Source organism: Urocitellus parryii, chromosome 3, assembly GCF_045843805.1.
Source record: "Urocitellus parryii isolate mUroPar1 chromosome 3, mUroPar1.hap1, whole genome shotgun sequence".
Taxonomy (NCBI): domain Eukaryota; kingdom Metazoa; phylum Chordata; class Mammalia; order Rodentia; family Sciuridae; genus Urocitellus; species Urocitellus parryii.
The window spans coordinates 68228808-68253078 of NC_135533.1; the positions used below are offsets into that span (position 1 = coordinate 68228808).

The window sequence follows — 24271 nt, forward strand, 5'->3', positions numbered from 1 at the left end:
GTGTGTGTGTGGTTGTATGTGGTTTTGGGGAATCAAAGCCAGGACCTTGACATGCTAGGCAAGCACTCTATCACTGAGGTATAGACAGTCCCAGCCCTGAGCCTCCTATTTCTTACATAGCAAACTTAAATTCATAGAAATTAAACAAAATAATTTCACCTTTCTCCTTTGCAAACCTAAGCATCTTTGGAAATGGCCTTGGTTTACACCTTGGTAGGTTTCTTTGGCTGGGGAAGAGTAAAAAGGAAATGGTAGGAGACACTTACGGTCTTCTCCAGAATGTCCCATGACTACAGCTGGCTCTGGAGCAAAGCCCACATCATTCAGGGCCTGAACTTTTATCAGGTATGGGACAAAGGTTGGTGTGCCGGAGACAATATATTTGGATACATTTGCCACCACCACAGATGTCCATTCATCATCACCATCTTTCTGGCGCCAGCTCACTTTGTACTGAAGGCCTGGCCCATTAGATTCAAAACCATTCAGGGGCTATGGGAAAAGCCAAAGAACCTCAGCTTACAAAACAGATCGACTGCATAACCTTTTATGGGAACAACAAATCCAATTCCCAGACTTAAAGCGAGCATTGAGACACTGAAATACAAGCTATTCACCATTTTCTCCAATGACCTCTTATCTTTTTTTTTTTTTTCATTTGTGATGAGATTTAAGACTTGTTTGGGATCAACATTTCAAAGATTGCAAATTACTATCTTAAAGCAGTAAATACCACAAAAACCTTTCAAAGCCTGGCTGCATAACCCAGGGTGGGTAAGTCTTAAAACATTTCAGTTTCTAGATTCCTTTATACATTTCTGTTTGTGTGATAGTATATCATTACCTGTTTTATTTGAAGACTGAAACTTATGAACTATTGCCCTGTTTATTAAATAAAGTTAACCTGTCATACTATCCTAAAATAATATATATATTTGTGTGTGTATATATATATATATATATATATATATATATATATATATGTATATACATAAGTATGTACACATTTGTATACATATAAGTATATGTAAGTATCTAAGGTTTAAGGACTATACGAGTTAATATGTTATTTTTCAAATCCAAAAAAATACATAATTACTATTACTACTAATAAATCAACTACTGGGAATAGCTTGATGCATGTGCTCCAGGTAGTTATCTTATAATAATGACAATAGTAGCTACTATTTTTGAATACATATATGTGCTAGGCATTATACATGTTCTACATGTATTATTCCTTTAATCTTATGCAGTTGCTTCTATTGTTATTCTCATTATACAGATGCCTAACAGATGTTCAACAACTGGCTTAAGATCACACTCTAAGTAGCAGATCTGGGATTTGCACTCATTTGTTTTGGCTTCAGGGATCAACCTTTTTAACTACTACACAATAATGCCTCTTAAATAAAGATGAATGTGTGAAATTGGATTTTAATGAAGAAGACATTATTTTAAAACAACTTTTTCTTTTCACTCTAAAAAGATTGAGGAAAGTTGAAAGCTTCATAGCTCACCTTCCATGTAATCACCAAATTATCAGGCTCTGAACCCAGTCCTTCCACAGCCGTGGGATTTTTATCTGGTTCTAGAAGTTAAGCAGCCACATATGTGTAAGCTTTGGTCATTTGCAAAGAGTGGGAAACTTCTGTATTCTGTTTCATATCCCTGAAGTCCACCCTACCTGTGGCTTTTGTCAGATACTGTTCAGACGCCTCACTGGGTAGGCTCCTCCCGATGCTGTTCACCGCCATCACTCGGAAGGAGTAGTTCACATAAGGAGACAGCTTCAGCTGGGCTGTGGTCTGTGTTCCAGAAACTTCAGTTTGGTGGTGCCACAGCCCTGCCTCATGCATTGCATCTTCATATTCAATGATGAATTCTGGACATAACACATACACACACACACCACAAACCCAAGACAGTGAGTTAAGTCAACCTAGGGGTAAGTTGTAGCCATAAGTAATAGGGCAATCAAGAATAGTCAAGCCAAGTGCAGTGGTGCACGCCTGTAATCCCAGCAGCTAGAGAGGTTGAGGCAGGAGGGTTGTGAGTTCAAAGCCAACCTCAGCAAAAACAAGGCACTAAGCAACTCAGTGAGACCCTGTCTCTAAATAAAATACAAAAAGACCTGGGGATGTGGTTCAGTGGCCTAGTACCCCTGAGTTCAATCCCCGGTACTCCCCTACCAAAAAAAAAGAGTAGTCAAACATGGATTAGTTTGCTTTGAAAAAAAATTCATTAGAATATTTTTATTTTAGGGTTTCTTTCATTACCCTCAATACCAAAGTGCACTCAATAGTACCTAGTATTCTTTCTCTAGCATGCTGAGTTTAGTTTAGTTAAAACTATTTAGAATTGATCCATATACTCCAAGGAAAAAGTTTAAATATATGAAAAGATGATCAATTTTTCATAATAGAAGGAATTAAAATAAATACAATAAGGTGCCACTTTTTACTAAACATATTGACAATAATCAAAGGCTTAACACATCTTATTGACTGCCACAGAAAGAAAGAACCATTCTCAGACTTCACAGGAAGTGTAAATTGGTATAACTTCTATACAGGACAATTTAGAAAATCTTAACAATATTTAACACATGTACTCTTAGAGAAATTGCACTTCTATCAATTTATTTTTAATAAATGTATTCATGCATATTGTTCAAAGATGCATGAAAAATAATTCACATTGCAACATTGTTTGCAATTGAAACTATCTGTTTGCAAACAAGCTAAATATCCACCAGTAGGCCATTGATTAAATCAAGTAGGTCTATCCATGCAGTGGAATATTCTTCATGTTATAAATGAGTGTGGTTGCTTCATATGTACTAAAACAATGACTTCCAAACATAGTCTTAAGTGAAGAAAATACTTAAGAAAATACTTAAGAAAATACCAACAGAAAATACTTTCAAGAGATGTGACATTATCACAATATGACATAGAAACATAATGTTGACAATGTAAACCACCTCAAGCTAATTTCACAGAGGATAGACACTGATAATATTGGTACTGTCAGAAGAGCTGGCATTCAGGAGCAGAAGGAAGATGCACTTTTTCAGTTCAAACCCTCTATAGCTACTAAAAATTTGTGGTATGTTTCTGTTAACTTTTGTAAAAATGTTTATTTAGGCATTCATTGATTGCCTACTATATGCTAGGTATCACGATGTGAACTGAAAATACAAAAGTGAAATACTATACATGTTACAGTGGTCTAAAGCTAAGGCCCTGGAGTGCTTTCAGTCTACGTTCCTTTGCTGGTGATCTCTAGTCTCATCAATGGATGACTTCTTCATTTGTATCTGCAGCCCAGATCTCTCCCCTGAACCACAGAATTGAATATCCAATTTCCTACTCAACAACTGTACCTGAGTGTCTCCTATTACTATAGCATCAAACTGGATATGAACAAAACAGTTCAATCTTCTTCCCCAACTGGTAGTGACAACTCAAGTCAAAACCTTAGAGTGTTTGTTGGCATCTCTCTTTCTTTCACACTTTCAAGAGTACTGTTAGGCTGTACCATTAAAGTATATCCAAAATCTGACCATTTCTCCACCTCCATCCCTCTCACCATCATTTCAAACCACTATCATTTCTCCTATGTGAATTATTACATAACCTTCTAATTCAGTAATTCTCAAAACTTCTTCTGCTTATGATATACTTGGTGTCTCAAGAATTTTTTTCCCACAGGTTTCTTAGATCAAAAGAAATATTTGATGTTTTCATGTATTAACTAATTAGGTCCATGCAATTTAATATGTATTTATGTCTTAAAAATTTAAACACAACTTCCCAAATCTAATAAACAAACTGGACACCACCACCTTCATTTCCTATTCCATACTGATTTTTCACATGGAACTTGCTTTTTTACCACAGAAAAATGCTTTCCAGAGATGTGACATCATCACAATATGACATAGCAACACAATGCTGAAAATGTAAACCACCTCAAGCTAATTTCATATGGTGCCTGACAGATATCACTATACTTTTTATTTTTAATTTTTGGTATTGCAGATTGAACCCAGAGGTGCTTTACTACTGAGCCCTTTTTATTGTTTCATTTGAAGACATGTCTTGCTAAGCTGTTTAGGGCCTCAATAAGTTGATGAGGCTGGCCTTGAACTTGTGAGACCTCAGTCGACCAAGCTGTTGTGATTACAGGCATATACCACAGTACCCGGCTTTTCACCATTTTTTAAATATCAAATCTTTGAAATTAGTTTAATACATCCCTGTGAATTTGCTGAGATATCAGTTCACAGCAGTTCACTGCAGTTTACAGTTCGGAAACCACAGTCTACGTGATCAAAGTGTTCCCCCTCTTATTCTTTTATAGACTATTTTCAATGAAATAGAGTTATTTATAATGATGAGGGCTTCCCAACCTTACAATGGCTTGCCAGGCCCTGCACAATTCACACTCCTGCTCACTGCCCAACTCTTCAACTCTGTGACCTTCTCTCCTATTTCACTTCCTCTGGCTCATTCACTGCAGCCACACTGGTTTTCCAATAGACATGTCCCTGTCTCAGGGCTTTTGTTTTTTCCCTTTGCTTTCCTTGGAAAGTTCTTTCCCCAGATAATTTCAGAATGTGCTCACTGACTTCCTCCTCCTGTCCTGATTGACATACTTAAGTGTTAGCTTCTTTGTGTGGCCTTTCCTGACCTCCCTATTCCTAATTATACCCCTGACACCCCCATCTCTTTCTCCTGATTGTTTTTTGATGGTCTAAACACACACATGCACACACATGTGCACACACACATATGTTTATAGATAGATATCTATGTGTTTGAGTTCTTTAGAAAGAAGATGTTAAGACAGAAGTGAAAGAAATGTGTTTAGGGAAATGTTCATGGAAGATGAAAGGGAGTGGAGACAGAAGTTGGCAGGAAAGACCTTCAGACCAATGCAGGTCTGATGACTAATGGGAGAGAGGAAGGATGGAAGAGTGAGTGGGAAGAGTGCCCAAATGCACTATAACTCTGTGACAATCTCAGCCATGTCAACAAGGAGCCCCATCACAAAGTTTACCCATTGGAGGGGTTATCCATTAGGTATGGCTGAACTCTAGAATCCTTGCGATGCTTGTTCCTGGAGCACCCCTGGGAGCATGTGGCTCCTGTGAACATTACTTATCCTTGAGAAAGGTGCAGCTTATGGAGGCTGTCAGCAAGTATCCCCTGCAATGGGTTCTCTCTTGAAGGTAAACCGAGCAGTGACTTTGTCTTTGTGTGTGTGCATATGTGTACGTACACATATATGCATGTATTTGTAACATTATGCAAAATGATGTAATATTATTTTTATCGTATGTGTGTCCTCATCGAAAATGTGCGCTCCTTAAGGGCAGAGATTTTTGACTATTTTGTTTTAGGACAATGTCTGGCACGTAATTAGCAATCAAATTGCATCCTTTGAATGAATGAGTGAATGAAGGAAAGAGCAGAAATGCCTTAAAATCTAACAGTATTGTTTATCATAGGCAAAAACAGTTTCCAAAAAAATCCTAACCTGCTAATTCAGAGTCATGTGTTGTATTAGCTGGAGACTCAGCCTGTTCTGATCTAAGACACTGAAAACTCAGATGAGAAAAAGGGCACCACTAAATACAAGAGAGAAAATAAGCATTTGGTTGATTTTATTGGGAATATTCTTCTTTGCCTGGAGATGCAATATATCAACACACTTATTATTTCAGAATAATTTTATATCATCATCAGAAAAGTATTAGAACTTCCTGCAGTCTCTACCTGAAGGCAATCACATATCTCAGGCCCATGACTGTGTCTGCTCTCTGTAGTATGTCTTCAGTTTTACAATTAAACCTCGATTACTTCTACTCTAACTTATTAAGTTCCTCCCTCATCCTTATGGTCTGGTCCCTCATTTGACTTTTTTCACAGGGATTAAGGCATCAAGGTGAGGAGTTGGCATTGTTGAATCTGCCACTTTGTAGCAGGGAGCCATGGAAAGAAAGGGACCTATTTGGAAGTTAATGGACCTGATGTCTATACCCAGTTCTGGTACAAACTGTGGATTTGAAGGGACTTTACTCAATGAGTCTCATTTTCCTAACATTTGGAGGGGGCTTTTTGGCTCTTGCTCCTCCTATCTTTTTCTCCCAGAAGTAATGGGCAAATTGAATAATGGACTTAAGATGCATCTTCCTACTGCAGTAGAAATTTTCAGGACTAGTGGCACACACCTGTAATCCCAGTGACTTGGGGAGCTGAGGCAGGAGGATCACAAATTCAAAGTTAAGCATGCTGAGAATTAAGCCAATCCCCCAAAACCAAAAGGTGAACATTTTCTCTGATATGTGGAAGCTAGCCCACCATAAGCAGGGGAGGGGAATAATAGAATTTCAGAGGATTAGACAAAAAAAAGGACTGAAGGGAAGGGAGGTGAGATGGAAATAGGAAAGATAGTGAAATGAATCTGATATAACTTTTCTATCATGAACTGTCCATGGGTTGCATGTGGGTGACTGCACATGGAAGTCTAGTGGATAGAAACATCTGGTGTCTGGGAATGACCAGTGGACATTTTCTCTGGTCAATTGCTCAGGGGCAGTGTGAATTTCTATCCTGCTCTGCTGAAGCCCACATAGCACCTGAGATGGGTGTGATCTGCCAATATGTCAATCAACCTGCTGACCGCAAGACATCATGAAGCAAGACTCTGCGCTTGAAACCTTATCCCTCCCTTTGATGTACCCCTTTAAATAAACCACCAGAGCATCTTTTCTTTTTGTCTAGTTTCAGCACCCATGTGGACTAGATTTATCAGGGGCTTTACTTTTATAAATATATTTCTGGCCATTTGTGTTTTGCTATTCACTAATTATTTGAGACTTTAAGTTTTAGGGTGGCTTACATCCTCCTAGGAAGGAAAAAGAACACCCCAGTTAGATGCTGGCTGACGTCCCCATTACTTTTCTATTTACATATATGAAGATACCATACTGAATCCCACCATCATGTATATCCACAAGACTAGAGCCCTAATTAGAATAAGATATATTCCATGTATGTATAATTTTATTAAAATGGACTCTACTGTCATGTATAACTAAAAAGAACCAATGAAAAAAGATAAGTTCAAAGTCAGCTTCAACAACTTAGTGAGGCCTAAGGAACTTTGCAAGACCCTGTCTCAAAACAAAACAAAACAAAAATAGAAAGTGCTGGCTCAGTGGTAAAATTCCCCTGGGTTCGATGCCTGGTACCTAAATAAATAAATAAATATATAAAAATTAAAAAACTTAAGGTGATTCTTACAGATCTTAATAATGACAGTGTATTTGCTTCATTGATATATTCAGAAATTAGTGTCCTGTACTAGAAGCTGTAACCAGGAATCACACCACCTCTGAAGAGAAACATACATAAATCTTTTAGTTCTATTGGTAATAAAGCAGAGAATGCCTGTAAGTACCGTCATGAGGAACTGCAGTTGCATAATAGAAAGTGATTCCAAAACAGCCACTAAACTTATCAGCGATAGAGCAAATGACACCACATACTTGTAATGGGGCTGTTGTTGTCATCGCCTGGGGTCCAGGACAGCTGAACACTTTTGTCGAGTTGATTAGTCAATTCTAAATCAAAGGGAGGATTTGGCACATCTGTAGACCAAACACACACATCATGGTTAGCTATCTGTTTTTAAGAGGTTCTTCTTTATTCATGACACTAGCTATTCAGAGGGGACATCTTAAGGACAAAGCATACATGATGGTCAATGAGCATGCAAATGAAGTGAGATGGAAACAACTGAGGGTGCTGGGAACACCAGGGCCCAGCCAAGACAACCCATGATGAGCTCTGCTGCTTGCTTTTCAAATGGAATGAAGTAATTTGTAAAGAAAGCCAGGGAAGCAAACGGCTCAGGTTCATCAGCACTCTCAGTGTGCATCTTCAAATAAACATGAGAAGCACAAACATAAAGAGTAATGTGAAAGCTTAATTTTTAAGACACGGGGGACAGAATAGCAAATGCTGGAAAGCACATTCAGGCAAACAGATGTACTGTTAAAAGGAGATTCAAATGTTCTTTCTGAAACATGCTGAATGACAGACTTGAGGAGGGTCCTGAAGAATATTTATATTCTTAAGGATAGTAGTCCTCAGCATGCATAGTGTGTTTACTCTCAGACACTGGACACCGGTTGAACAAAGGTAACCCAGAAGCAGGGCTGCCTTATTGAATGGTGCCTCTGGGATCCAGAGTTAACACTCTGCCATGGGCCTTTTTTGAACTTTGCTTCTAGAAGTATTTCTGGTTCTTGGGGAACTCGAGGCCATATAAATATACGGGTTATTCTTTCTCATAAGTAGTAAAGCAGTAAATGTCTACCAAGGACACATTTTATATATAAAATAGCAATATATGTAAAATCTAGTCAATTTATGATTCTGCCACAAAATGAATTTTTATATTTATGTGTTGAATAGAGATAAGGATTTCCTTAAAAAAAAAAATTCTGGAAATTATTTCTATTTTCCAGAGTCAGAAAAGTTTTACATGACATTAATGTGCCCTCTCTCTGGGTTTCTAATGACTTATCTGTTGTGAATGAATAGTGGGTCAGCTTTCTCTGACATAAAAGTAAAAAATGTTCTAAATATCCATTTCTTCCCTGTTTAAATTTCTTGAAAATGGATCCCAAAGCAACATTTATTTTCCAAAGCAAATTTTAATAGACTGAAATAAAATCTAACTTGTGGAACAATATAAGAATTTTTTTTCATTCTTTAAAATATGGATGACAGGTTTTGATAAAGCCCTGTGCCACTTGCTTATTTTACAAGGAAACTGTATCAAAGAGGAACTTTTGTCAAATGGAATGATATTTGTAATAGCACCTGCAATATTTAGAAACAACTGGCAATAAACTCAGTAAAAGTTCTAAGGTTATGATGAAGAAATGATTTATTACAGTAAATGAAGGACACAACAATTGACAAACCCCTATTCCTTAAAGAAACATGATGATGTGATAAAGAAAAAAACAAATTCTTTTTTCTGCAAATGTGAAACTGACAGAAAATAGAGAAAGAAGACTCATGAGTTTACCGTAAATGGGAGCTGGAGTTGGAGTAGGAGCTAGAAAGGACATTAATATAAAGGATTTTAATCAAAATTAGTAATGGAAAGATACAAGATAGCACAAGAAGACAAAGACTGCACGTGACTAAGTTAATAAAATTAAGCCCTATGCTTAGCTGTGAGATATGGCATTGATACACATGCAATAACAATTTAGGCATACAAACCCTTAACTTTTAAATAAAAGTAGATTATTCCCCCCAATTTTCTTATAAAAATGCCTCCAATATCCACCATTTTATCTCAGTCTGCTACAGAGCTTATCCTGAAATGATCACCTTGAAGGCATCTTTCAAAAAAGAAAAAAAAAAAACTATGGTTTTAAAACTATAATGAGCAAACATTTCATATTTACAGTTTTCCTTTTTCTTTTCAATCAAAGACGTGGAAGTGGGCTGTGTTGTATTTGTTCTGGTTCTTACCGACAACGCTGAGCACAGCACTTGCAGAAACATTGTCCAGAGTTGTGTTGGCCACACAAGTGTAGGTCCCACCGTCATTGTCATTTACATCAGCTACCACCAAATGATCCTTGTCAACAGTGAACCTGTGAATATAACACGCTCAGAGATGTTGAAGTGGACAGCCAACCACACCCCAGGGCTGTCTTACTGTCACAAAAGACACTGTGAACTTGACAAAACAGAAAGATATTTTTTTATGGTAAGAATTTCAGCAAATTAGAGTGAGAATCCTACATAATAGGTTTTACTTTAGTAATGGTTAGAGTTGAAAAACAATTAGACTGAATAAGAATCTTGGGTTAGGAGAGATATTAAGTATAATGTCTTTCAACCAAGCCTCTGTTGTCTTAGGAGCTGCCTCAAAGCCCCCAGGGCAAAACATCACATGGTAGCTCATAAATAAATACTATTATTGCATGTCAATTTAAGAAATTTTAATAAAAGTCTCCAGCAGCATCCTTAGGTGAGGTGGGGGCAGCTTCACAGTTACTACCCCTGCTAGAGTGCTTGATTAAGGCTACTGCTAAGAAACATCTGAAAACTACTTATTCAGCTTAATTTCTATCAAAAGTACATATTTAAAAATAATCTATTATTTACTACAGTAATTTTGTGTCATTTTAAACACATGCATAAGGTCTCAAAAGAGAAAGTAAATTTTATCTATCTTAGCACTAGACAGGAAGATTCAGAGCAGCAATCTCCACTGAGAGTTTTTTAGAGGTTACTATTAGACATGAAAAATTGCTCCGTGGGTCAAAAGTCAATGTATGCAGGACTCCTGTCTGAATTTAATGAGGTTACATAAATCATAAACTGTCTTCCAAGGTAATTTCCAAGTTAAAGTTCACCTGACTTAACCTGATGGTCATTTCTTCATATTTCCTTCTCCTTTATAATCAGCTCAGATTCCACAAATAGAATTGGCCAGTTGAAGCACAGAACTAGATGGAAACTCTGGGCACTAGATTGGAAGGCCAAAAAGATTTTGGGGGGGACATTCACAAGCAACAGGGCTGCACTCAGGCACCACAGGTTTAGATCAGCTGCAAGAAAACTATGGAAACCGTTTCCACTGGAATACAACACACCTGTAGCCACTATGATTGCTAAGGCATATCCAGCTCTGTGTACTCACCATGTTTACTAAGTTAAATTGAGGGCCTGAGTTGGAAAACACTATAGCTTTCCTTCAAGTCCAAATTAAAGGACTGCAACACACTTGGTTTTTTTTTGCTTTTCCTTTTCCCTCCATGGTGTTAGGGAAAATTAAAAGAAAACTCACTCTCCAAATAAAAACTAAAATACTACAAGGATTTCCACCCTCTGATGCTTAGAGATCATATTTATGCTTTTTTTCCCCCTTTTTTTTTTTTGTGGAATGGGACTGAAAACATCTGTTGAGACTTTGCTGTTTAAGGTACAATACAATGGATGTTGTCCAAAGCCTGAAGGGTTTTTCCCATCCCAAATTACATAGGACACACATACACACACACACACAAAGCTAGACAAACATTCTCAGGATCTGATTTCAATTGCACAATACCTTTTTGGTCCAAATATTTTACAGTAGGGAGAAAATATGTATCTCTTTACTTTGCACATAGCAGACTTCAGAATTAAAAAACATCACTATTAAGTTTACTATACAACAAATCTTTAGCTCAAAAACAACTTAGCGAGAGAACAGAAAGAAAGAAAAATTGTCTTCAAATACCTTTCATCGTTGGGCAGCTCGCTGTTGTCCTTCAGCCATGTGACAGTGGGGACTAAAGTGTGATCATGTTTCACTTTGCATTCAAAGGATACTGTGCTCCCTCTTTGTACAACAGCATATTCAGGCTGTTTGATGATCCTCGTTGGATCTGAAATCCAGTTATTGTTAGCCGTTGGCCAAGCTGGAGAAGTTGCTCAAAGTTACATAATACTTTAAAAAATTCCTGGCTCTGCCTTACCTTTGATTTCCAAGTGAACATCATTCTTTGCCATCCCTAATTTGTTCCTTGCAACACATGTATACGTTCCTGAACTATCCTTTTGTGCCACGGGAATTTCCAAAGTTCCATTTTCATGTAAAATATAAATGTCTTCACGAAGAGCACTTCCTTTGGCTCCTTTAAACCTTCATTACGGAAATTATCATGATGAGAATAAAATGACTCATAATTTGAGTCAAACATAAAATGCCATGCTCAAGGTCAACACAATCATGATCTGCAGAACAGTGTCAAGTTTAAAGACATATGGAATCTGTACAAGCATACTGATGCTTGAATGTCAGGAGGTAAACATAAAGAGAAGATAAGACTAGGGAATTTAACAAAAATGGTGTTTGCAGAATTAGGCTAATAATATGTAAGTCTTAGATTATAATTTTATGAGAGATACATAATTTAATAAATATATTATTACTTATTTTATCCTAAATAGGTGCTAAAATAGGCAGAATAGGCAGAGATGATTATTCTTTTTATCCCCCCTCCCCCCCACAGTAAAGTATTATAACTCTATCTACAGGCTGCAATTTTAAAGAGATTTTGATTTCAAGGTTATATGGATTATGTTTTTGAATGTCTGAAAAGGAAAATATTCAGGGAGAATTAAAAAAACCCATATGTCAGATGGCAGAAGTGAAGATGGACGAGAAAAAATGAGAGAAATTCAAACTATCATATAAGAGTGAATCTTGTCATCATCATGAGGAAATTTGCACCAGCATCTGGTTTCTGTTCTCTGTGGTTAAGGTGAGGGCCTAGAGAGATTTTCCTTTAATCCTAAGCCTGGCTTCATTCTCATCTCAGTAGCTGAAGTCCAGTACAGAATCTGGAACCTTACAGATGATTCACAAATGTCTGTTCCAATCATTGTCAGCACTTGCTTTGTCTCTCCCCAACTCTTTAAAGCCAGCAAGGTAGTCACAGGAGGAGGATGTGTACCAGGAGTGGTGTGTGACAAGGGATGGTCTGAAGTGGGAAGTAAAAAGACACAGGAGAGCTTGGCTGGACTCAATAGAAAGACCTGGTGGGAGAGGAACTACAGAGAAATCCTGGTGGTAATAATTTCTGTTTAGTTTGCATAACCTCTCCCCCACACACTACATGATGTTTTATTATTAAGGGAAGTCTTCCAACCAGTGCCACCAGTCACTGTTCATGAGGTCCCAGGTGATGTCCACGGCATTTAAAATAAAGCAACCTTAAATCTTAAATTTAAAAAAAAACACATTTACTAGCTTTGTGGTTGGTAGAATGTGCTGCTAAATAGGTTATATGTGTGAAAGTATGTAGCACAGAACAAGTAGTTAATAAATATTTGTGCATGAATGAATGAATTCAATGGTTAATAGTATGATGGATTTTGCAGTGTGTTTCTCCTGTTTGTTCTCTGACTAAAGCCCAGCATGTTAAAAATGTGAAAGCTTTAGCAAATGCAAGTGGTTAACAACAAATAGGGCCACTACTTACCACTCAATGGTAGGCAGAGGAGACCCAAAGAAGACACAATCTAGCAAAGCAGGCCTGTTGGCAATGACCTGGTAGAGTGTATTTGCAGGTGTGAGGATTCGTGGTGGCTCAGCTAAAAACATTTAAATGGCACAATGAATATTAGAACACATTTTAGGTTTACAGTGTATTTACTGCACTTTGTATTAAGGTCATTAAAGTTTATGGTATAGCACAACCAACATGTCTCTTCCTTTATGTTCCTATCAGGTATGACACTACCAGTCGTGGTGGGAAAAAAAAAATTCCTTTCTTTTTGTCCTCAGCACAGTGTCTGGCACAAAAATAATGGCCTAGTGTATTTTCTTTGAATGATTGATGCATCATCACCCCACTGGGTGGGAATGGTGAGGAACAAATAAGCTGACATAAAAATCAGAGTGATGAGTGTGGTGACTTATATAGAGAGAGGACTAAAAAGCTTCTTACAGTCAAGAAAACAGAGTGAAGAGACAATCAACAGAAGGGAGAGAATGTTTACATACCATACATCTGGTGAGGGACTAACATACAAATATATAAGGAGCTCAAACAATTCAAATGATATTCGAAAACAAATAATTCAATTAAAAGATGAGCCAAGGACCTAAATTAACTAAGGAAGACATACAAATGACCAAGAGGTATATTAAAAAATGCTCAAGACACCAATCATCAGAAAAATGCCAATTTTATCCAAAATGACATATCTATCACCGGATAACTATTAGAAGGGCTATTATTAAATAAGAAGCCAATTCTGTCATTTGTGACAACATGGGTGAAACTGGAAGACATTACGAGAAATGAAACAAGCCAGACTCAGAAAGACAAGTACTGCAGAATATCATTTATATGTAGAATCTAAAATGGAATATATAGAAGTAGAGAGAAAAAACAAACAAAAAAACAGAAGTCAAAGCTTCAACATCCACCAATATCTTAACCACTTAGCTATGTGATTAATCACCTTCATTTCAACATGAAGAAAAATAATAAGTATCGACCAGCTTCCTGGTATTAATTTTGTTTGAAAAGAGAGAAGAGTAATCTTAAGAGTTGAAGTATGACTGCTTGGTACCATAAGAACACTTTTGCATAAATTTGAACAAGTGTGGATTTTTTTTCCCAGTATGAGAAATGCAACCTTCACATAAACCACCCATTTCAGAATATGCGTGAGTTCTACATTGTCATAGTTTTCTGAACATATTTTAATGAATTAAGTTAACGTACATCTATGATTTGGATAATGGCCAAGCATTAAAATTAATAGTTCATTTTCAAAAACTCAGAATCATGAAATTGTTATTCAAATAGTCAGTTTCTAAGGACAGAAGAGCAGGATTATTTAGTTGCTAATGGCAGACAAAAGCTATTTTCCTTTTGGGGGTTTAAACACTGTAATCATCTGTGAATGGACTAGCCTATTTGATTATTTTCTACAATGAAAAATTGCCATTATGCCAACTGTGTTATGAAAGAACATTAAGACTTGACTGATGTTCTTTAAGCCAAATATTTTATCTTATCCACCTTCATATATTCCTTATAGTTCCAAGAACTGTGCATTGAATCTAATAGAAGCTCAATATATTTTTGCTGAGTGAGTAGAAAATAATAGTAGACATTAATTTAATTTGCCATGTCTTTAATAAAGGGAGAGCTTACCGAGCACATTTACAAATGCATTTGCCAATAAATATCCATATTCATTAGAGGCATTGCACTGATAAACTGCACTTGATCTTTCTTGAACATTTGAAAAAATAATGGTATCACCATCTATTTTTCTGCTGGGGTCATCAGGAGCAACTGTTGGGTTTAAAAATAGAAAGTGTATTATATATTTCTTTTTCCTTAAAAGACACACTTTAAACTTATAAATCCCAAGGTCTACATTGTATAAGTAGGACAGAAACACAGACTGCTCTAGGCATATGAAGCAAGAAGAAGACAAGAATCCAGGCAGAATCTATTTTTTTTCGAACTCAGAATTTAGTTGCCACATGGTGTTTAGGTATATGCACAGTATTCATTTAGTCTTAAGCAGATTAATTCTATAACACTAAATATTATTTTGAGAGATGCAGAAAAGCAAGCACAAGTTTGGATGAAAATTGCACAAATTCAGAAAAAAATATAGTTTTGTTCACAAAGAGACTGTGGATACTTAAGAGGAGGCCAGTTAACCAAGAAAAAAAGTAACAACAGCTTTGCAAAAACTACAGTCACTCCAGCACATACAAATCTGTCACTTTTAAGAACCCCTTCTTGGAACAAACAAGTACACAACTAAGTATGAGGCTAGCAATCAAATGTGAAAATATTCACTTTCCTGCTTTGAAAACTCCTGGAGCTAAAGTAGAAATCAGTTGTGTAAAATTTCTCTTAAAGGCAGCCTTTTCAGCTAAATCCCTCAAGTACTTTAAAGATGCAAAGAGTGAGGTTGATTCTTACTGAAGTGGAATAGAGCTACCTGGTAATAGAATATGTGAGGATTTAGTCCAAGGCATGCCCAGCAATTTGGAACTGCTATATGATTAGAGATGAATTCCTTTCTTTTCTGTGAATGCTAAACTGTAGGTTATGGTCTTACATGGCTTTGAAAGTACACTGTCTCAGCACACAGATCGAAATCAAAACTAAATAACTGCACCATTTTTTTCTGAACTTTGCAATTTGAACTAGCTAAGAGAGCTTTACTTTCATTCTAAACACCATCTTATCCCTTTGATGATACAAAAAGGATGTGCATCTAAGACATATTTATTGCTGCACTGAGACTTCTTTATCACTCTGAAATAAAGAAATATTGGTTTATATGTGGCCTATTAACTTTTAATTAAAAAACAAACTATAGTTATTCATCATTTTATTATACATACTCAAAGCATTTTGCTCACTCATTCTACAATAGACTTTTACTGCTAACGCAACAATTCACCACAAACTTAGTGGCTTAAGACAGCATAAATTAACAATCACTTAGTTCTGTAGATTGGAAGTCTAACAAGTGTCCCAATAAACTAAAAGCAAGGTACCAGAAGGCCCATGGTCTTCTCCTCCATCCTTAAAGCTATCAGTATTGCATCTCTTCAATCTTTCTTCTGTAGTCATAGTTCTCTTCGACGACAGCCAGAAAAAAAAAACTTTGCTTTTGAGGACTTCTGTCATTAAATTGGGTCCAAACCAGATAATCCAGGATAATCTGCACATTCCAAGGCCTTAACCTTAATTAATGTGCAAAGTTTCTTTTGCCATGTAAAGAAACATATTCACATCCTAATCCATGGATTAGGATGTGGAGGGGGCAGGGCATGAATTTGCCTACCACATATTCTTTCAGTTTATTTTTCCAGTACTAGGGATGGAACCCAGGGGTACTTTCCTACTGAGTCACATTTCCAGCCCTTAATTTTCTTTTTAATTTTGAGACAGGTTATTGATAAATTGCAGAGGCTGTCTTTGAACTGTTGATTCTCCTGTGTTAGCCTGGGGAGAAGCTGGGATAACAGGTGTGTACCACCCTGTCCAACTCCTGCCTACTACATATTCTATCACATTTATAGACTGAAAATCTTTCAGATGTTTCAGACCAGAATATACAAAAAAAATGCACCATAAATTAAAGATTAGAACAAAGTTTTTAGCGTCCAAGGATTCTCAATACTCTGATTCAGGAACTACTCTTCATGGACAGATTAATGCCTGCATTCCTGAGCAAGCATGAGAGATATTTTTTACAAAAGTAGTTGTATGACACTGATCACAATCAATAGCTAACTTATAAAATAATTTTAGGTACTTTCATTGGCTCAGTTAGTGGTGAGGGTGTGTTAAAATATTTTGAATTGATTTCTTAGCTCACATTTACTGGTTTTGACTTTAATCACTTCAAAAATTGCCTTAAGGAACATTTCTCCCAAACAGAAGACAAACACAAGTCATAATTTTCAACAGGCTATGGATTCATTAATAAATGATAGGAATGTCACATTGGACTGTAAAGTGAAGCTGAGGTGGGCAGCCTTGGACCTGAGAAGATGGTGTATGTTAGGACAGCTGTGCTCTTTGTCCTAGATGCTCATCTTGTACCATTGGGCCTTTCTGACTCACGCTCTCAGGGATACCCATCCACTGCCTCAATGCTGGAACACAGAGCAGCATCTCTGGAGATTTCTCTGTGGGTTATTCTTAGACCTTGTGGACCCAGAACTTGTCTACTCAGTGTTGGAACTCTTCAAAGGGATGCCAATGCCAGCCACATACCCACTCTTAAGTACTTCTGTGGCTATGCCAGGCAGTGTAATACAGTGACACGTATTTCAGCACAGATCTCTGGGCCAAATCTTCCTGGATGGGTAGCAGACTGTGTAAGCAAAGATCCTCAAATTCCTTGAGTATATTACACTCTTAAGAAAGCCACACAATCAGCATCATAATAATAAAAGGTATACTACCATGATCATGGAAGACATAACTCAAATGACAAAGCTAGAAGAATAATTTTTCCCAAGTGGAGATTCATCAATCACAAACATACCTCATTTCTGTAGCTCAGAGTAGTGTTTTTCTTTGGTATCAACTCTTTGGGAAGATATCGTTTCTGGAAAGCCATCTGACTGTATCTGCCTTGTTTATACTAAATGGAGCACTCTTCAAATATTTACTTTTGGCAAAGTATTTAGGAATAAAACAAACTGTTTTAGTATAAGTAATGATTAAGCAAATCTCTTTCTCTCCATGGAAGTTTGGACTACATTTTCCTTAAGCACTTATTGAAAACTGCAAATAAAAACAGGAACTACCACAGTGACATATGGAAACTCAGTTGGTAGCTGGACATAGAATGAAATCACTAGTGCAGAGACATCTGAAGCCCTGGGACACTGTGCGTTGGCTGGTGGGTGGGAGTAACTTACCAGCTTACACACCCAAATTACCTAAAGGAGTAATAATTCATCCTAGGAACAACCAATTTCTATTGTTGTAAACGAACATGTGGAGAAAGACATTTAAGGGCACAGAATTAGCACATATAACTTGAAGCCCCAAAAGTGAGGTCCAGAAGTAGAATAATAGCTTTCAGAAAACACTTTCTGTTAATCTAACTCTTGTGAGATAGCCGGCTAAATCTTTAAAATGTTTTTTAATAACTATTCATAATTAATTTTACAAAGAACTTTATGAAAGAGGTTAATCAGATAGTATATGCATTTTGGATATGGGAAACTACAGACGGGAGAGCTTAATGGTTTCTTTAAGTGAAATTAATGCTGAGGTTTTCTGAAGTAGTCAACTTTATAAACTTTCCTGGAATTATGAGCATTCAGGAATATTGTAGAATCAATCTTTGGGTGGAGTTGAATTTTCCTTGTCTTCTACTTATCCCATCCCCTTAAGGGTAAACAACCAAGCCCCTTACCTTTGAGAAAAGGAAGAAGGAAGATGCTTTGACAGAATCTCAGGAATATCCTCTAGTGGGCCTCATTCCCTGGCAGCTTACTATGTGTTACTGGCTTTCAGTGTGAGTGAAATATGTGATTGTGGCAGGAAGATATCTCCTGCCCTTTCTTGTCACCTTTGTTCTTTTCCCTTCTCATATCTGAGAGAAAAGAAGCCTTTCAACCTAAGAATGTGATATTATACATGTTCCATGCTGAATGGCCTGAGATCTAACACAACTTACATAGGAGATGATAAAAGAACTGCAGGCATCAGACTCTCTCACTACCTTCTGGGACAGAGACAGGAATTATAGAGTCCACAGCCTTGGCCTTGGGGGTTATCACCAGGATGGCATGGTGATGTGGCATGGACTCTCCAGTGGGGAAGGAAGGGAGGAGAAGAGGAACTTATGAACACTTATCTATTCTGGGGAGAGTACAGAAATGTTTTATCCAACCTGCTGTCAGCAAGTTCTTTTTCTTTCTTGTTCTAGAGTTCAGCTCCCCATCCTCTCAGACACTGCAGGCTGCACAGTAAAATCAAGTTCTTTGGCACCAGTTCTTATAGCTGTGTTATTTTTTTACTTCTGTAGATTGTTTTGCAAACATTCTGGGTAGTTTGTGGGCAAATCCCACATTTAATATAATCTATTAGTTACCTCAAGGAGAGTTGTAAATAACTTAGACCCAGTGGGACAGAGCTTTATAAGCCATTGAGATAATTAGCGCAGGTGATTTGGAATTGATCCTTTCAGTTTATAAAATAGAAGTTTCCAGATCTGAAGTGCACAGTCGCAAACCAATAACAACTAATTTTGCTAGCCTATCTCATCTTACCCCTCCCTTGACCTGATCCTGCTTCTCCTTTTACAATATTTGTGTCCACTTGGCAGACAGAGCCTGCAGAGTCACAGGAGGCAGTCAGTGTCTTTGGAGTGATAGCTCACAGAGTAGGGGTGGGAGTCTGTGTGTCTGGCAGTATGGGCCCCTGACTGTGTCTCTGCTGGGTGGCACAGAGGATAGACCTCAGGCACCTGGCAGGGACACTGCATGGCTTCCTATACAATGGTATTGCAGAGGCACAGCTGTACCCTGGCCCAAGCTGCTGGTCCACCCACAGTTTCTGCAGTCTCTTGGATAGAAGGCATTGCCAGCAAGCCAGCTGGTGCCCATGGCCAACTTCTGGGGTCTATTCTAGGCTGATAATCCTTACAAGGCTCATTTGTGCCTCCATATATAGCAGCAGATTTTGCTATTGGTCCTATCTTCGCCTTCTCACATCTCTCTGCCTTCCTTCCCCTATATTCCAGCAATACTAGATGCATCTGTATGGAACACAACTCAACAAGCTGTTTTCAGAATGGTCCCCAAATCTCAAAACAATTATTTTTGGGGGGTCTCTAAATTCATGTTGTAACCACCAAGCAGGGTGGAAAGGAGAAGCTCAAGCATCCACTGAATTTTTTTTAGCAGTTTTTTTTCCTCATTTATTCCTTATTTTGAATTAGGAGATGCCAATCTACAGTGGGGGCATGTTCACTTTAACTTAGCTACTTAAGGCTCAGTATCTACCCAAGAGACTACATAGCAGAAGTTGTATGTGGACCAGCCACTGAGAGCCAGGAGTGGGGAACAATTGTGCCTCAGCAGTATCATTGTATAGGGGTCCTGCAAGTCCATCACCTTTCAATTCTGGGAAGTCCACACCGTAATCCATGCATGTCCATCTTGAACACCTTCAGGAAAGCTTCCCATCACCTTGGTATAGACACAGCACCTACTCCCAGCACCACCTGAGGGCCTAGCTCCTTGCTTTGAGGCCACACTGTGGTGTTCCCCACAGTGCAAACTCTAGAGCGACTGCTCTGCTGCACACCAGAGGCCAGAGCACCCCAGCTCTGTAGGAGCTACAGAATTCCCATGTCTTCTTGGCCCCCTTTCTTTTCTGTCCCAAGGGGATTTGAAGAATACTTTGGGGATGGAAGAGATGAATTTATTTGGAAGCTGATTTGAGAAAGCTTGTCCTGACTCTTTCTGCTCTAGACCTATTTGGATGATTTGGTGTTAAAGAAGAAGGGATTAAATTGTCTCTCAGGGACCACTGCCTTCTTCCACCAAAGCCTTTTGTAGCTAATCCTCCCTCAAAACAATATGCTTAAGAGGGAGTATCTATGAGTGCATTTTCAAAGTTCTTAACACAACTATAGTACAGGCTTCCCTCAAAGGTGCTGCTTACACTGGTGCTGTGGTCTGAATGTCTGTGGCTCTTCAGAATTCATACCTTGAAACCTAACTCCCACATTGAAACCTAACCCCCATGGAGGGAGTACTGAGGTGAGGACTCTGGGAAGTGATTAGGTCATGAATGTTCCCCACTCTTGAATGGGGGAAAGTGCCTTATAAAAAGTTTGAGAGAACGTGTTTGCACCTTTCGCCGTGTGAGCACACACAGAAGGCACAGGCCCTAACCAGACAACAATTCTGTGGGAACCTTCATCTTGGACTTCCTAGCCTACAAAACCATGAGCAACACATTTCTGTTGTTTATAAATTATCCAGTCTAAGATACTAGATTATACGAGCAGGAACAGACTAAGAGCCAATTTGGAAGGACAATGAGCAAATCAGGGGAAAAGAGCAGCCTCATTATTTAATCTCTTACCCTTGTCTCAATTTTTCCCTTCTTAGGGCTGCATTCTGACTGCTGAACGTGAGAGTTTAATCATCAGTGACCCCAGGCTTCCCCATTTTCCCTACTGAGTGGCTAGATGGGAATTCCCTCCCACTTGTGTATTTTGCTGAGTCTAGCTCTCAGAAGCATATTTAACCTTCCATAAATCACAAAGAACCTCTGAGCTGCAAAAACAGAAAACAAAAACATGCTGCAAAAGTGCTGAACAAGCTCCATCACTTACCACTATTCTGTATGTATCCCTAAGAAAGTCACATTACCATAAAACCTCCTTTAGTTCTGGGCTTTCTTTCACTTTTTCTCTCAATTTTCACTCATAACCCCCTGAGAGTGGCAGCAGCCTCCTTATATACAACCACAAAGTACTGTCACTTTTCCTTATCCTGATCATGACTAAAATTGGGTGTGGAAATACTGTAACCCCTTTTACTGGCCTTTTTAGAATCTGTTTTCTCTTAGGAACCTATTTCCTCTGAGCGTAAACATAGGCTGTCTAATTTGAAGTATCTGATGACTACTATGTTTTGGGACACAAGTGACTTTCCCCAAAGTACTCACAGAACAGGGTGTGATTTACTCAGTCTAAACCTGTAGTTATCACACTTGATGATGAAAAACAGGGACTTGTGCCATCTTAAAAATACTGGTTGTTTTCAGATCAGTCTTAGTGGGGAGAGTAAGTTTCAGGAAAGCCAGTTCAATGGACCTTTTGATTATATAGAAGCGGAATCAATATTTGACTCTGACTTAGAGGCAATCAGGGATCAAGCTGCTTTCTACCATAAGCTGAAGGTTGCCTTTATTATGCAGATATTGTCTGCAATATCTTTGTGGATGACTGTGACATTGACTGGGAGGTGAACTGAGGAGGGGATTTGAAGAAGAAACTGATTGTCTCTCTCTGGATCTAAGAGGACATCTGGACCCCAAGAAGTAGAAAAGGTTTGGAGATTCCCCTGCCAGCAACAATTCATGGTGAGTAGGTGGAGGAAGATGACGGTAGTGGGTTGTGTTCACAGGAGTCCAAGGGCATTGAGGGGCAATATCCATTTTGACATTTTTGTCTCCCTTTGCTACTGTTCCCTTCTACTATCTTCAAGCCTCTAACCAAGTTTTTAAAAGTCTGGTCTTAGGAGATTAATGGGAGGGCCTGTGGCCACATTTTGGAGGACCATTGTGGGCAGCATAGCAACAGCTTGGGAAAACCTGGCTAATAAGAACAAGCTGGGAGTGGAGCAGACCAAGGAAGGTGGCTGTAGGTGACAGGCACAGCCAGGGTATGTAGGCATCACTCAGGGGTGATTTAGGCAATACTCAGGGAAGGTCAGCTTGCAACCAATTGCGCATCCTACATAAGATCAGACCAGGGGATGTGTTCTTTATATGTTAAATGGGATGGTGATCTCTAAACACTGGAGAATGTGGGAACATCTGGGCTACACTCAGGACTAAAAACTCTTGAAAGTAAGACAGCTGTGCTTCTTATTCTTGTTAGATCCATTGGCTCTAGGGCTACTCTCCTTGCCTGTCTCTTCTGATTCCTATGATTTTTTCCCATAAATCACTTGATGTTTGATTATAGAAGATAATATGAACATTTTTGGTGATGTGTATTTCTGGCCATGTCACTCTTTCCATGTTATAAGGTAACAAACAGAAGTATTGCCAAGTCCCAGTCAACACACGCATGTTTACACACACACACACACACACACACACACACACACACACCACTATTTTAATAATATAAATTACTGAAAGTCATAATGAATATCTAAAGGTAATGAAATGAAACTTTAAAGACAATTAAGCACATCTGTTTAACTTCTATATGGCTTTCTTCCTTGATCAGAGAAATTTCACCATTTGTTCACTGGTAAGAAATAGATATGCTTTGAAAATATCCTGCAACTACAGTCAATCAAAGAAACTTACTTTCTATTGGGACTCCATTTGTTAACCAGCTAATTCTGGGTTTGGGGTTGCCATTAGCTCTACAGATCAGGGTCCCATCCTCTCCTGGGGACAGCACAAGATTTTGAGGTGCCATGATCCAGTAAGGAGCCGCTTTATTAAAAGAAGAGAAAAAAATCAAAATATGAATCACATAAGTATAATAGCAAAAGAATATGTTGAACTCTTTCAGTAATAAAAATAGTTATTTTGCAAAACACTGTTAGTCTCATTTTTTTAAAGTGAATAGTAATGCTTGAAACTTTTAGATTTTCAAAAGGATGTTTAACGAGATTCCCTGAATGTTTAAACACACTCTAGACCTCTTTGACACAAATTTCATTTTATATTTAAATCTATTGGACATCAAAGAGGTGTCAGATTTATGTGAAGTTTTAGAGTAATTTACAGGTATAGGAAAGGTTAAGAAAAATTAATTTAAATTCTGAGCCCTGCAAATTACATAAAATTATAAAATTAGGAAGCCCCTTGAGAAAATTTTCATTCTTGAAAAGCTACAAAGGTAGCTTCATCATACATCCTTCATTCAGTTTCCATACATCCTTCATTCAGTTTCCATACATCCTTCATTCAGTTTCCTCTGATGTCAACATCTTATTATAAGCAAAGTGCAGTTATCAAAACAAGAAATTAACATCAATGCAATACTATTAACTACACTCTACACTTTGTTTGGATTTCCCTCTTTTCTGCACTAATGTCTTATTTCTATTCTAGGATCCTGTCTCAGATACCACACTGTATTGAGTCTTTATAGGTAGGTCCTTACCTCCTCCAATCAGACAGTTTCTTAGTCTTTCTTTGTCTTTCATGACTATTACAATGATAGTTATTTGGTAGAATGTCTCCCAACAAAGGTTTTCCTGATGTTATCTCATGATTAGCTGAAGTTTTGGGTTTTAAGAATACCACCAAAGGAATGGACCAACTTGTTTTACCATACTGAGGGAGGACATGAGATCAACATGACTTCATCTGACTTGGTTAAGGTTGTGTCTGCCAAATGTCTCCACTGCAAAATTAGTATTCTCCAGCATTCCACACTTTGTTCATTGTGAG

At 38.0% G+C, this 24271-nt stretch overlaps 1 protein-coding gene across 1 annotated transcript in view; it reads right to left on the reverse strand.

The window, feature by feature from the left end:
- Nucleotides 1–24271, reverse strand: part of Nrcam (neuronal cell adhesion molecule) — a 131939-nt gene that overhangs the window by 24923 nt on the left and 82745 nt on the right. Inside the window, exons 11-21 of the mRNA XM_077796725.1 lie at nucleotides 23174–23305; nucleotides 14768–14911; nucleotides 13079–13190; nucleotides 11570–11736; nucleotides 11332–11479; nucleotides 9570–9694; nucleotides 9115–9144; nucleotides 7562–7663; nucleotides 1688–1885; nucleotides 1521–1591; nucleotides 267–492 (exon numbers count right to left, since the gene is read on the reverse strand). Of these exons, the coding sequence (XP_077652851.1) occupies nucleotides 267–492; nucleotides 1521–1591; nucleotides 1688–1885; nucleotides 7562–7663; nucleotides 9115–9144; nucleotides 9570–9694; nucleotides 11332–11479; nucleotides 11570–11736; nucleotides 13079–13190; nucleotides 14768–14911; nucleotides 23174–23305 (1455 nt within the window). The remainder of the gene's footprint in view (nucleotides 1–266; nucleotides 493–1520; nucleotides 1592–1687; nucleotides 1886–7561; nucleotides 7664–9114; nucleotides 9145–9569; nucleotides 9695–11331; nucleotides 11480–11569; nucleotides 11737–13078; nucleotides 13191–14767; nucleotides 14912–23173; nucleotides 23306–24271) is intronic.